The 15,160-nt window shown below is 43.8% G+C and overlaps 1 protein-coding gene across 4 annotated transcripts in view; it reads right to left on the bottom strand.

Moving 5' to 3' along the window:
• pla2g6 (phospholipase A2, group VI (cytosolic, calcium-independent)) overlaps positions 1-15,160 on the bottom strand; it is a 71,371-nt gene that overhangs the window by 17,020 nt on the left and 39,191 nt on the right. For 3 of the 4 annotated variants that reach the window (XM_048617594.1, XM_048617595.1, XM_048617596.1), the window contains exons 7-12: positions 14,924-15,020; positions 7,539-7,721; positions 5,960-6,068; positions 3,128-3,265; positions 1,531-1,621; positions 1,246-1,409 (exon numbers count right to left, since the gene is read on the bottom strand). In XM_048617594.1, the coding sequence (XP_048473551.1) occupies positions 1,246-1,409; positions 1,531-1,621; positions 3,128-3,265; positions 5,960-6,068; positions 7,539-7,721; positions 14,924-15,020 (782 nt within the window). The remainder of the gene's footprint in view (positions 1-1,245; positions 1,410-1,530; positions 1,622-3,127; positions 3,266-5,959; positions 6,069-7,538; positions 7,722-14,923; positions 15,021-15,160) is intronic. The other variant, XM_048617597.1, reaches the window with a different exon arrangement.

The raw sequence follows: 15,160 nt of genomic DNA, 5'->3' as shown, positions 1-15,160 counted from the left end.
TTGTTCCCGATTTACAGCATCCACAGTTCTTCAGATTATACTGGGCATTTTAGACAGCAGGTATCGGGAAGTCAGGAATTTGAATTTTTTAAACATAATTGCCTACCAACTCCAAAACCTATCCGTGTTAATTTTGATTTTATTTATCTCATGAGGATTACACAGCACATCTCTCTGAATTCAGTGTGAGTGATTTTCTCTCTGGATTATCTTTAGAAGGAAAGAGGGAACCAAGATTCAAATGGAGATAATTTAAAACATGGCTTGAATTTTCCCCAACAGGGGGAAAACACTAAATTATGCAATTTAAGTGAAACAATACAAATCTGTTTTTCCCTAAAAGTACCCAGCTCGGTACAGAATGCAGACTTCCTGTGGAGAGACAAGTACAGCCACAAACCAATTAACCTAACACATGTCAATAACTGGACTGGTTGGGTTGAGAGCTGCCTCAATAGCATAGAGTTTGGATGCAAAAAAATAGTCAAAAACAGGACAAATATCTACCTCAAATTCAACACAGGGAGAGGTGTCTTGGCTGTTGCCGAAAATTATAACAGTGTGACATATTGATAGGTACTAACAGTAAGATAAGAGTATTGCCCTCTTGGCTGTGATTGGTCAATGGCTTTACAAACCCAAAGTGAGTGAAAAATTAGATATTGTTGCCCTGTAGACTTAACTGAAGGGGACAGTAAGTCTCAGAATAACCAGTGAAGTCAAGATGAGTATAAGATTTCTCAAAACTATGTATTTACTACATCAGTTGCAAAGAAGATACAGAAGCTTGAACATATGCACTAACAGGTTCAAGAACAGCTTCTTCCCTGCTGTCATTAGACTGCTGAATGGACCTCTGTAATTTCAAATCTAACGCTGACCTTGCTTTTGTGCACCTCCTGTGCAGTCATAACCTCGCTCTGTCTAAGCACAACACGATCTGAATGTCCTGGCTTGTTATGATATAACTGTACCACTTGCAAAACAAACCTTTTCACTGTACTTAGGTACATGTGACAACAATAATTCAAAACAAATCAAGCACCTACGAAATTCACAGCCATATCTGTCAAAATAAGCAGTCATGACATTCATGTGGTCATCTATGTCTTTCGAGAAACACACACCAACAAATTTCCCACCATTAGATAACCTTCACATGTAACTGATGTTCCTCACCTCCAAAGCCACATCTGCATGGTTCCAAATCCTGGTTAAGGCTTGCCCACTTTGCCAAGTACTCACCATGTACAATAGCGAGGGCTAGAATTCCACCAGTGCTGGTCCCCGATATCCAATCGAACAGCTCCCGGACAGGCTGGCCAGCAGCCTGCTCAATGGCAATAAGCAGCTGAATGAGGACAAGGCCTCGAATTCCACCCCCATCCAAGCACAGCAAACGATCATATCTGAAAATCAATACAACAAGGTCAAACACTCCCTATATTATTATGTATTACTTCCTTTACCCCAAAATGGGGTTTGATTACCACCAAAACTGTATTTTGTCTGTTCAATTCATTTTCTCACCTCCTGTGCCCATATCCATCACCGTCTGCAGCATCTAGCCCTTTTGATAAGGAACCGACTACAGTGGCAATCCCCAAGATATCCTCGAAACCTGGAAACAGAAGACACTTTATTGGTTACAAGGCCATGCTACTTTTCCATTCAAAGTGCAAACTCATACACAACTGTTGTTATTTGATTTGAGGTAGAGAAGTATAACAAATTTTTGGTGGATTAGTACTTGGAAGGCTTGGACTAATAATCTGGAGAACAGAAGTTCAAAACTCACCATAGCATTCACAAAACTTTAATTCAGTTTAAAATTCAAAAGTAAAGAGCTGGGTTCAGTGACCATGAGCTATGAGATTGTTGTAAAAGCCTAACTGGCTAATGACATTTCGGGAAAGGGTCCTAGTTCCAGTCTTTGTGTTAGTCCAATCCCACCAACATAGTTGATTCTTAAGCACTCTCTGAAATTTCCTAGCAAGCTATTCCGTTATAATAAATCACCATCATCACTACCAGTTCAGAAAGGTGGCCAAACTACCACCTTCTCAAATAGGAGTAGGAAATAAAGGTAAACTAGCTATGTGGCCATGACCCAAGGGTGGTGCCTGAAACACGTTCACAAAATAAATGATGCACTGGGATAATGATCTCCTACGATCAACATTCACTGAAAGGTTTCACAGGAGTTGCTTTAAAATATTGCTGTGGCATTTGCTAAGGAACTAGCTTCAATTGCCAGCCTGCACTGAATCAACTCATTTCCCATTAAGGGACATTCAGCAAAGCACAGTTGGTCACTTCACCACTAGATCAGCTATCCCTCTTCCACGCTGCCAACTGCTATCTAGGAAAGGACATTTAGAGAATCATGGAGGCCAGATTAAATAGCTACCTGACAATCAATGCTTAGCACACATAAGAAAAGTTAATCGAACTATGGATCCTCAGTTTGCTGAGTACATTTTAGGAGATTGATAGATTTGAAAATCTAAGAGCATCAAAGGGATATAGTGATCAGGCAGGAATGTAGCCCGAAAGTCGAGGATCAGCCACAACTCTTAAATGGAGGAGCTAGTTCCTACATCTTTCTTCCTCCAGGACAGAAGTTCAAACAGAATCTGCCTACAGTAGCTAGTCAGTCAGGAAAATGTGTACAAACTGTACTCACACCCAGCATTTTCAGAAACAGATGTTTTCAAAATGACGACTCAGCACTGTCTGGCTACTCTTGTATTTGAATTTACAGGCTGGTAAATGGAAATTAAAGGATCTGTTCACTGTGTAAAAACTTAAGAAAACATAAGCCATTTCACAGTCACCTTTCCAGTGAAGTTAAACACAAGACCTTCCATTCATTTATCAGCAGTCTTAACAAATTAAAACTTCAGCGTAATTCAAAAATAAATAAAAAGCAGAATTAAAAGTAAAGAAAATAGACAACAGAGGAAAGACAAATCTTGCAGAGTAGCTTGGCCTGTAATTATTTTTGATGGACAATTATTTTAGAAGATGATTCCCTTCACCCACCCCAACCCCGGTGCAAAGCAGGACAGGAATCCAGGATACAGAAGCGAGGATGTAGCAACAGGGGCCAAATGGCTGAGGTTACCTAATCCATGGTTGGTTTTCACTGGGACTGGTCTTGTAGTATGGCTGGGTAACGGTGTGGGGGAGTCTGGAGAAGGCGGATAACAGCGTTCAGCCCCTATACTATACAGTAGGCTCAGCATCACCTTCCGATTATTGCCTTTGAAGGCATCAAACAGTTAGTACCGGGATATAAACAAGCAAAGCACAATCTTTATTCTGAACTAAAAAGAAACACATTTACAACATGCAGGCTTAACTGTTATTTATTGATAATGCACCTTTTAAAACATGAGCAAAAATCGCACAGTTTCAAACCATATTAGAGCACCATCTTAGGCTCTTTCTCAGGAGCAAGACTTCTACATTAAGAAGCTTGCTCCTACTTTTCCCATTTATTTCCTTTAATCAAGTGTGGGAGAGGTTGGGAAGTGAGAGAAGAGGAAGAGTTTCATTTAGCTGAGGCAAGCTTGTCCAAGACAGCTTCTTTGTTTATTACCCAGTTAATTTCTGTTATATATGAGCTATTTTTCTCTCTGACATGAGAATTTAAACGTGCGGATAAATTTGAACTATTCTGCATTGCATTTATGCACAATCTTGGCCAAGATCATCTTTTTGAAACTCCTCTCTCCAGTCTTTCCCAAACTGGATATCTTTCCTACAATTCAAAAAGCAATTCATTCACAGGCAACAATTTCTAGACATGTGGGTTAGGTACATTGCTGCTTCCATCATCAGCAGTCAAGTTGGATGGGCAACTTAATCCAAAGCCATAGCTGAATGTGTCCTTACAGAAGCCATTGGAAACTGCAGAAAATCAGTACAGGGAAAACTGCATCCTTATCAAAGGAACAAATAATTATAGATGCTGGAAAACAGGAACAAAATCAAGAATTTGCTGGACAAACTCAGTAGGTCTGGCAGCACCTGTGGAGAGAAAAACAGTTAACAATTCTGGTCCAGTGACCCTTGTTCAGAACAGTTCTGCCAGATCTGCTGAGTTTTTCTAGCAATTTCTGATTTTGCTCCTTATCAATGGGACAGGGCCAGGCTTATAGTCAGAAACCGAACCCCAAATAATGCAAATGATTGCTCACCATATTGAATGTTTGTAACAAGTTAAACAAAGCAAGTTAAATTTTCTTTCACGTATTCAGTACTTGTAAATAAATTGTAGGATAGCACTTTAAAAACAATAGCATTCCATGACACAAGCTGGTATCAGCTGAAAATCAATGCATCATAATATCTCATGCAACATGCTCTGGTCACAGTGTCTTAGTGAATTAGTGTCCGATCAAGCGCTTGGAGTCACATAATATACCATGCATTACACACAACTCCATATACCAAAAGCAATCACATACAACTCTCCACATTTCACATTCCTCGACTTCAATACATTTACCACCTTTACAACATATTTTTAAATCATAAAGGCATACACTCGAACAAGGCCCTCAAAAGGGCGTCCATGCAGAAATACATGCACACACATTGGCTTTGTTTACTACAGCAACATACAATTGCACAGAAGGCTTGGGTGGAAACTTGAAGTGCCACTCCTCTATTCTTCATTTCAGCTGCCCTTGCGAGAATAGCTCCTCAAAGGAAGAGGAAATCTTGGCCACACACTGCAGCTGCTTCATGACCGTGAATGGCAGTTTGTTTAGAATCCCTACAGTGTGGAAACAGGCCATTCGGCCCAACAAGTCCACACTAACTCTCTGAAGAGCAGCCTACCCAGACTCACATTCCTACTGCTTCTCTATAATCCTGCATATTCCCATGGCTACTCCACCTGACCTGTACATCCCTGGATGCTATGGGCAATTTAGCATGGACAATCATCTAACTTGCACATCTTTGGGCTGTGGAAGGAAACCCACACACTCACGGGGAGAATGTGAAAACTCTGCACAGATAGTCGCCCAAGGGTGGAATTGAACTGGGTCCCTGGCACTGTGAGGCAGCAATGCTAACCATGGAGCCACCATGCAGCCCTCATAGGAAGGATTTAGTGGGATATGGGCCAAGTGCTGGCAAATGGGACAAGACTAATTTAGGATATCTGGTCAGCATGGGCGAGTTGGACCGAAGGATCTGTTTCCATGCTGTATCACTCTATGATGCTACTTAACATCACAAGGGTGCAGCATTAGCAGGAAGACTACGATGACTCAGGGAGAAGAACACAACCATTATCTTCTCAGGGCAACATGGGATGAACAATAAATGTTCCAGCATTGCACATGTTCCAAAAATGCGTGTCTGCCTCCTACTGGAGAAGCATTAGGGGAATTGAGGAGGAAGTAACATCTAGCCATTCTGCTGCAGTCAAAGGAGAAAGGAAGGAGGGATATTGTCCCCTCAAAATGAAGCCTGACCAGGCAGTAGCTTTAGGTTTAAAGTAATTTTCACACTTTATAGCACTCTCCAAGCACCCACTGGCTATTCAGGGATGGCAGTAGTGGTAAGGACAGTGGCGGTAAGGATCGTGGAAGAGACAGGTTGGATAGAGGGCTCATACAGAACCTTATTTCGGTTCCAAAATACGAAAACAGTCAAGGTAAAAAAACTGGGAAAACAGCAATCATAAAGGAAGATTAGGAAACAGTTTAAGAAGTGAACTATCTTTGCACAGAAAACCAAAAAACCACAGTAGGGGTTCATTATGAAGTAATTCTATTTAAACTTCATACTCAGTTGTTTTTGATAAATCTTACAACTCTAGGACAGCTGCAAAAATTTTTAAAAGGCCTGGACTTTTTTGTGAAAGACCAAATTATTTGCAGTCAATCCAGCCCTAGCAGTCTTCAGGTATACCTTGTTAAGTTAAAGATTTCCCCACCTTTACTGTGGCGTGCAGCAATTAAACCAGGTGTCTCGCCGAAATCATTGGGCAATTTCACATCAGCCCCAAATACGATCAGAGCCTTGATAAGATCCAGATTATCTAGCTGCAACAGTAGTAGAAAGTTACTTTACAAATTTTAATAAAAGTACATTTCAAGAGTGTTTAAGTTTATATATTATTCTTTAGAAGGAATCGTGCTTAAATTTTGAATCAGCATTTTTTGGCAAAGTGAAGTAAACACCACGCCTCAGTCAAGGGCGAGGTTGGGAAGGACAGTCCTTCATGGTAACCTCAGTTGATGCAAGAATTGAACCCATGTTACTGGCATCATTCCACATCGCAAACTAACTTCTTGACAAGACCACTTGAAAAAACACACATTATGCTCACTCTTGGAAATAAAATCTCTTGCATTGAAAATGCACACGCCACACAGGGTGCTTGCAACTTTGGCGCAGAATTGGAAACTTTACGGTTATGCATAGTTACAACTCATTACAATGCCCCTGGGCTAGGAAGAAGAGGAAAAGAAAACAATCCAATTAGTCCAATTGGAAAATTCAATTTTGGGGCAAATAAAGGCACACCGTGTAAGAACAGCATCCAATGCCCACCATAATTAATAGCCTGCTATCAGTCGCCATTTAATCCTGGCACACAAGGATGAATGCCAATGTCTGTCCATCAGCGCCCCAGTATGAGTCAATGACCTTATGATAAACAAGAAGATAAATGCTAACAATTCTTTTCCATTTGTGGAACGCCCATTCACAGTCTCTTTCCTCTCCAGCTGAAATAACAAAAAACTTTCTCCTCCCATATCAACAATTAACACAGTCTTGAGATCAGTGGGCAGGAAATGAGCCTTAAACATCAAAGTTAGTGGGGGCTAACCACTGGGCTACTCTCCCAATGTTATTTTCTTAAATTATCAAGATATTAGTTGCACAGAAACCCATGATCACACTTAATTCCATCCTACTCAATCACTGAGAAACCCATACACAATTTAGGAGCAAATTACTGCAGATGCTGGAATCTGTACTGAAAACAAACAAAAAAATGCTGAAAATCTCAGCGGGTCAAGCAGCATCTGTGGAGAGAGAGCAAGCTAACGTTCCAAGTCTGGATGACTCTTCATCAGAGCTGCCGTGAAGCGTGGAGGCAACAGCATTTATGCAATAATTGGGGGTGGGTAGCATGCTGGGGGAGAAGGGGTGTTGATAGTGCAGATTAAGTGATTGAAACTGGAATGCTCAGAACACATTCAGAACACTTAATCTGCACTATCAGCACCGTTTCTCCCCCAGCACTCCATCCCCGCACTATTGCATAAATTCTGTCCCCTCCACACCTCACATCAGCTCTGATGGAAAGTCAACTAGACTCGAAACGTTAGCTTGCTCTCTCTCCTTGGATAGTCCTGACCCGCTGTGATTTCCAGCACTTTTTGTTTTCACCCATAAACAAATGTTCATTTCAGTAGGGACATAATCAATGCTACAAGCTAACAGAGACTTGATATGGACTATCACGAACTAGAATTATTCTGTAAAATGCTAAAAGTGTTGACCTCCATGGCAAGATGAAGAGGAGTATTCCCACTTTCGCCTTTTGAATTTGTATCTGCTCCATGTACTAACAGAAGCATGGCACACTCAAAACGTCCGCGTTTCACCATGATGTGCAATGGCGTCTCTCCTGTTTTACTTAGGTAGTTCAAGGCGCATCCATGGTTAATCAGCAGTCGGATCATCTGAAATTATTCATTCAAAACAGTGTTATAATGCCAGAACAAAAAGAAACTTGCATTTATGTAGAGCCTTTCATAACCTCAGAACATTACAAAGCACTTTAGAACATAGAACATTACAGCGCAGTACAGGCCCTTCGGCCCTCGATGTTGCACCGACCTGTGAAACCAAGCTGAAGCCCATCTAACCTAAACTATTCCATTATCATCCATATGTTTATCCAATGACCAGTTAAGTGCCCTTAAAGTTGGCGAGTCTACTACTTTTGCAGGCAGGGCATTCCATGCCCTTACTATTCTCGGAGTAAAGAACCTACCTCTGACATCTGTCCTATATCTATCACCCCTCAATTTAAAGCTACGTCCCCTCGTGCTAGCCACCACCATCCGAGGAAAAAGGCTCCCACTGTCCACCCTATCTAATCCTCTGATCATCTCGTATGTCTCTATTAAGTCACCTCTTAACCTTCTTCACTCTAACAAAAACAGCCTCAAGTCCCTCAGCCTTTCCTCATAAGACCTTCCCTCCATACCAGGCAACATCCTGGTAAATCTCCTCTGCACCCTTTCCAATGCTTCCACATCCTTCCTATAACGCGGTGACCAGAACTGTACGCAATACTCCAAGTGCGGCCGCACCAGAGTTTTGTACAGCTGCCACATGACCTCATGGCTCCGAAACTCAATCCCTCTACCAATAAAACCTAACACACTGTACGCCTTCTTAACAACCCTATCATCCTGGGTGGCAACTTTCAGGGATCTATGCACATGGACACCGAGATCTCTCTGCTCATCCACACTGCCAAGAATCTTACCATTAGCCCAGTACTCTGTATTCCTGTTACTCCTTCCAAAGTGAATCACCTCACACTTTTCCGCATTAAACTCCATTTGCCACCTCTCAGCCCAGCTCTGCAGCTTATCTATGTCCCTCTGTAACCTGCAACATCCTTCCGCACTATCCACAACTCCACCGACTTTGGTGTCATCCGCAAATTTACTAACCCATCCTTCTACGCCCTCATCCAGGTCATTTATAAAAATGACAAACAGCAGTGGCCCCAAAACAGATCCTTGAGGCACACCACTAGCAACTGAACTCCAGGATGAACATTTCCCATCAACCACCACCCTCTCTGTCTTCTTACAGCTAGCCAATTTCTGATCCAAACCGCTAAATCACCCTCAATCCCATACCTCCGTATTTTCTGCAATAGCCTACCATGGGGAACCTTCTCAAACGCTTTACTGAAATCCATATACACCAGATCAACCGCTTTACCCTCATCCACCTGTTTGGTCACCTTCTCAAAGAAATCTAAGGTTTGTGAGGCACGACCTACCCTTCACAAAACAGTGTTGACTATCCCTAATCAAATTATTCCTTTCTAGATGATTATAAATCCTATCTCTTATAATCCTTTCCAACACTTTACCCACAACCGAAGTAAGGCTCACTGGTCTATAATTACCAGGGTTGTCTCTACTCCCCTTCTTGAACAAGGGGACAACATTTGCTAGTCTCCAGTCCTCTGGCACTATTCCTGTAGACAATGACGACATAAGGATCAAAGCCAAAGGCTCTGCAATGTCCTCTCTAGCTTCCCAGAGAATCCTAGGATAAATCCCATCCGGCCCAGGGGACTTATCTATTTTCACACCTTCCAGAATTGCTAACACCTCCTCCTTATGAACCTCAATCCCGTCTAGTCTAATAGCCTGTATCTCACTATTCTCCTCGACAACAATGTCTTTTTCCTGTGTGAATAATGACGAAAAATATGCATTTAGCGCCTCTCCTATCTCCTCAGACTCCACGCACAACTTCCCACTACTGTCCTTGACTGGCCCTAATCTTACTCTAGTCATTCTTTTATTCCTGACATACCTATAGAAAGCTTTAGGGTTTTCCTTGATCCTACCTGCTAAAGACTTCTCATGTCCCCTCCTGGCTCTTCTTAGCTCTCTCTTTAGGTCCTTCCTGGCTAACTTGTAACTCTCAAGCGCCCTAACTGAGCCTTCACGCCTCATCTCTACATGAGCCTCCTTCTTCCTCTTGACAAGAGATTCAACTTCTTTAGTAAACCACGGTTCCCTCGCTCGACCACTTCCTCCCTGCCTGACAGGTACATACTTCTCAAGGACACGCAGTAGCTGTTCCTTGAACAAGCTCCACATTTCAATTGTGCCCAGCCCCTGCAGTTTCCTTCTCCATCCTATGCATCCTGAATCTTGCCTAATTGCCTCATAATTGCCTTTCCCCCAGCTATAACTCTTGCCCTGCGGTATATACCTATCCCTTTCCATCGCTAAAGTAAACGTAACCAAATTGTGGTCACTATCACCAAAGTGCTCACCTACCTCCAAATCTAACACCTGGCCTGGTTCATTACCCAGTACCAAATCCAATGTGGCCTCGCCTCTTGTTAGCCTATCTACATACTGTGTCAGGAAACACTCCTGCACACATTGGACAAAAACTGATCCATCTAAAGTACTCGAACTATAGCATTTCCAGTCAATATTTGGAAAGTTAAAGTCCCCCATAACAACTACCCTGTTACTTTCACTCCTATCCAGAATCATCTTTGCAATCTTTTCCTCTACATCTCTGGAACTTTTCGAAGGCCTATAGAAAACTCCCAACAGGGTGACCTCTCCTTTCCTGTTTCTAACCTCAGCCCATACTACCTCAGTAGACGAGTCCTCATCAAACGTCCTTTCTGCCACCGTAATACTGTCCTTGACTAACAATGCCACACCTCCCCCTCTTTTACCACCTTCCCTGATCTTACTGAAACATCTAAACCCCGGAACCTGCAACAACCATTCCTGTCCCTGCTCTATCCATGTCTCCGAAATGGCCACAACATCGAAGTCCCAGGTACCAACCCATGCTGCAAGTTCACCCACCTTATTCTGGATGCTCCTGGCATTGAAGTAGACACACTTCAAACCACCTTCCTGCCTGCCGGTACACTCCTGCGACCTTGAAACTTTATTCATGACCTCACTACTCTCAACCTCCTGTACACTGGAGCTACAATTCAGGTTCCCATCCCCCTGCTGAATTAGTTTAAACCCTTCCGAAGAGCATTAGCAAATTTCCCCCCCAGGATATTGGTACCCCTCTGGTTCAGGTGTAGACCATCCCGTTTGTAGAGGTCCCACCTACCCCAGAATGAGCCCCAATTATCCAGGTATCTGAATCCCTCCCTCCTGCACCATCCCTGTAGCCATGTGTTCAACTGCTCTCTCTCCCGATTCCTCGCCTCGCTAGCATGTGGCACGGGTAACAAACCAGAGATAACAACTCTGTTTGTTCTAGCTCTAATCTTCCACCCTAGCTCCTTGAATTTCTGCCTTACATCCCCATCCCCTTTCCTGCCTATGTGGACCACGACTTGGGGCTGCTCCCCCTCCCCCTTAAGGATCCTGAAAACACGATCCGAGACATCACCGACCCCGGCACCTGGGAGGCAACACACCAACCGCGAGTCTCTCTCGTTCCCACAGAATCTCCTATCTGTCCCCCTAACTATGGAGTCCCCAATGACTAATGCTCTCCTCCTCTGCACCCCCCCTTCCCTTCTGAGCAACAGGGACAGACTCTGTGCCAGAGACCTGTACCCCATGGCTTACCCCTGGTAAGTCATTCCCCCCAACAGTATCCAAAACGGTATACTTGTTTTTGAGGGGAACGGCCACAGGGGATCCCTGCACTGTCTGCCTGTTCCCTTTCTGTCCCCTGACTGTAACTCATCTACTTTTTTCCTGCACCTGAGGTGTGATACCTCCCTGTAACTCCTCTCAATTACCCTCTCAGCCTCCCGAATGATCCGAAGTTCATCCAGCTCCAGCTCCAGTTCCTTAACGCGGTTTCCGAGGAGCTGGAGTTGGGTGCACTTCCCACAGATAAATAGCACATGTAGTTGTTTTGAATCATTGTCAATGCTGTAGAGAAACAAATGGCCAATTCACCAGCAAGGTACCACAAAAAACAATGTGATAATTGACCAGATAATCTGATTTCACATTAATTGAGGGACTAATGTTAGTCAGAACAATGGAACCATTCCCCTGCACTTCTTTAACGCCACAAACCTGAGAGGACAGGTTGGACCTGTTACAAATCTCCTCTCAAAGACAACACCTGGACTGTCCTGTGGTGCAATGGTACTGTCCCTATCCCTCAACTGGGAGGCCCGGATTCAAGTACCAACAGCTGCAAAGATGTGTAACATCTCTGAACGGGTTGATTAGGAAAAATAGGTTAAATAAAAAATACTTCAAAAGACAGCACTAAACGGCTCTTGTGGCACAGTGGCAGTTCCCTAATCTCCGAGCTAGGAGATAACACAGTGTAGAGCTGGAGGAACACAGTAGGCCATGGAGCGTCAGAGGCGCAGGAAAGTTGACGTTACGGATCGGGACCCTTCTTCAGAAATGGGGGAGGGAAAGGGAGCTCTGAAATAAATCGAGAGAGGAGGGGTGGGGCTGGGGAAGGTAGGTGGGATGGTGATAGTTGAATGCAGGTAGGCAGTGATGGGGATTGGTCAGTGAGGTGGGAGGAGCGGATAGGTGGGAGAGAAGATGGGCAGGTTGTGTCAGGTCAAGGAGGTGGGGATAAGAGGGAGAGTTGGTCATAGGATGAGGCCAGAGGTGGGGAGATTTTGAAACTAGTAAAGACCACATTGAGACCACTGGGTTGTAGGGTCCCAAGGCAGAATATGAGGTGCTGCCCCTCCAGTTTCTGGGTGGCGTCGTTGTGACACTGGAGGAGGCCCAGGATGGACATGACATCCAGGAGTGGGAGGGGGAGTTGAAGTGGTTCACGACTGGAAGGTCTTGTTGTTTGTTGCAAACAGAGCGCAGGTGCTCCACAAAGCGGTCTCCGAGCCTCCGCTTGGTCTCACCGATGTACAGGAGGCCACATCGGGGGCAGCACATGCAGCAGACCACATTAGTAGATGTGCAGGTGAACCCCTGTCTGATGTGGAAAGTTTTTTTGGCTCCTTGGCTGCAGGTGAGGGGGGAGGGGTAGGGGCAGGTGTAGCACTTCCTGCGGTTGCAGGGAAAGGTGCCGTGGGTGGTGGGACTAGAGGGGAGTGTGGAGCGGACGAGGAAGTCGTGGAGAGAGCGGTCCCTATGGGAGGCAGACAGGGGTGGGGAAGGAAATATATCCTTGGTTGTGGGGTCAGATTGCAGGTGGCAGAAGTGGCGGAGAATGATATGTTGAATCCGGAGGTTAGTGGGGTGATATGTGAGGACAAGGGGGATTCTGTCTTTGCGGGGAGGGGATGTGAGGGCAGAGGCGCAGGAAACGCAAGAGATGCGGTCAAGAACATCTTCTAACACTGAAGAGGGGAAGTTGCGGTCCTTGAAATAAGAGGACATCTGGGATGTTCGGGAGTGGAACGCCCCATCTTGGGAGCGGACGCGACGGAGCCGGAGGAAATGGGAGTAGGGGATCGCATTCTTGCGGGAAAGTGGGCGAGAGGAGGTTAGTCTAGGTAGCTGTGGGAGTCGGTGGGCTTGAAATAGATATCTGTTTTGAGGCGGTCACCAGAGATGGAGACAGAGAGGTCCAAGTCCTTTGAGCCAGGAGACCTGGGTTCAAGTCCCACCTCGTCCAGAGGCATTTAACAACATCTCTGAATAGGCTGAACAGAGAATATTAAAAAAAACACTTCTAACTGGGCTCTGGTGATGCAGCAGTAGTGTCCCTATCTCTGAAACTGCATTCAAGTCCCACCTGTTCCAGAGGCATTTAATTACATCTCTGGTTGATTAAAAAAAAGACAACACTTCCTTAGTAACACAAAGAAGTATCAACCTCCATTGTGTTCAGGCTTCTGGAGTGGGACTTGAACTCATATCCTGACTCAGAGGCTAGAGTGCTGCCACTGAGGAAAAGTTGACATCTTCCTGCACAATGGGAAGATAGTTCACCACAATCTGTTCAAGCTCTTAAACTGGCTCTTCATCTTAATTTTAATGTAAGCTTGAGAACTTTGGACGATAAGTCCTTTGAATGAAAAACTGAACAATATTTAGCCTCCGCAATTAACAAAGCTTAATTCTAGGAATTCTATATGTTTTGGGCATTTTGTTAGCAAGTCATTCATTACAAAGAGAAGCAGAATTCTGCTCCTCCCAATGAAGTGAGAAACAATCAATATCTGTGAAGGTGACACAGCTGTATTTTCGCAAGTGTTTTCTTCTTTCCCAAGAGAATTAATGCTCAACAATAACTCAACATTTGTCAATCATTCACTGTTAGACTTCAGTACAAACACTGTATAACATGATTCCCGATTTGCCAGCACTGTGAACGACTCTTCCAACTGTGAACGGTCATAATTCCCTTTAGTCCAATAGAACTGGCTTGTGCTCAAATGTGGCTCCAAAACCAAGAGGGATCTGCCAGTACTTTTCTTCATGTAATTCCCAGTTTGGAACTCTCTAACAAGCAGCAATCATCACTTGTTCAACTGTTAATTTTTAGTCCGAGACTGAGAGAATTGATTTAGTCAGAAGATATTAATGGAAATGGAGCAGAGGGCAGTATATGGGTTTAGGCCATTTATGACAATATGTTATGGTGTCATTGAATGACAAAACAGGGCTCAAGAGGCTAAATGACCTTCTTCTGTTTCTTCATTTCTAAATACCGATAGGTCTTTACCCTAATGAGCCTTGTGATGTACTTCAGGTGAAGCCCGACTAACTCAGGCCACTTGACAGCTAGATTTGATTCCCTTCTGTTAGCCCAGGAACATTAAATGTAACTACAGTGCTCTAGAAAAGTGTGGCTAAACTCAACACAGATCAGAGATGCGTCTGTACCCTTTCTGTTTGGTATACCACAGGATTATACCATTGAATACATTTACACAATGAGCCGACTAGCCATATACAAGCCTGAGTCTCATTTGTAATTTCTGCTCTGATTTATATGCAGAGTATTTCATTGTCAATATATACACTTTGAACAAAATCTACAAAGATCAAGCACAAAGTATGGAAATGTTAACTAGTGATTGACACAATTACATGCTGATCGCAAACAAAGGCTGCAAAATCAGGAATGCACTGATCATCCAAAACTCACTCTAATGTCATCACAATTCTTAAGTACCAAAGTCCCAGGTGGAGAAGTCTATGAACTGCATTGTAGGGAGAGAAAAAAAAAAACTTACATCTGATTTCTTGGCCCAATGAAGGGGTGTCCCTCCATAATGAGCATCTTCAGTTGAGATTTGACTTGGGTCTGCTTCTAGGATAGCCTCAGCACACCTACAGGGAAATGAATAGGAGAGATGACTGGTGCTAGCATTACACAAATTGGGCCACACATTTACAGTCAGATGGTTAAGAATAATTGAGATCACAATAAAACAACCCAAGTATTAAATGGAACATCTGAAAGATGCGAC

Source organism: Rhincodon typus, chromosome 37 (assembly GCF_021869965.1).
Source record: "Rhincodon typus isolate 14 chromosome 37, sRhiTyp1.1, whole genome shotgun sequence".
In the NCBI taxonomy this organism is placed as follows: domain Eukaryota; kingdom Metazoa; phylum Chordata; class Chondrichthyes; order Orectolobiformes; family Rhincodontidae; genus Rhincodon; species Rhincodon typus.
The sequence above is the reverse complement of the archived record's forward strand: the minus strand, read 5'-3'. Positions and strand labels throughout refer to the sequence as shown.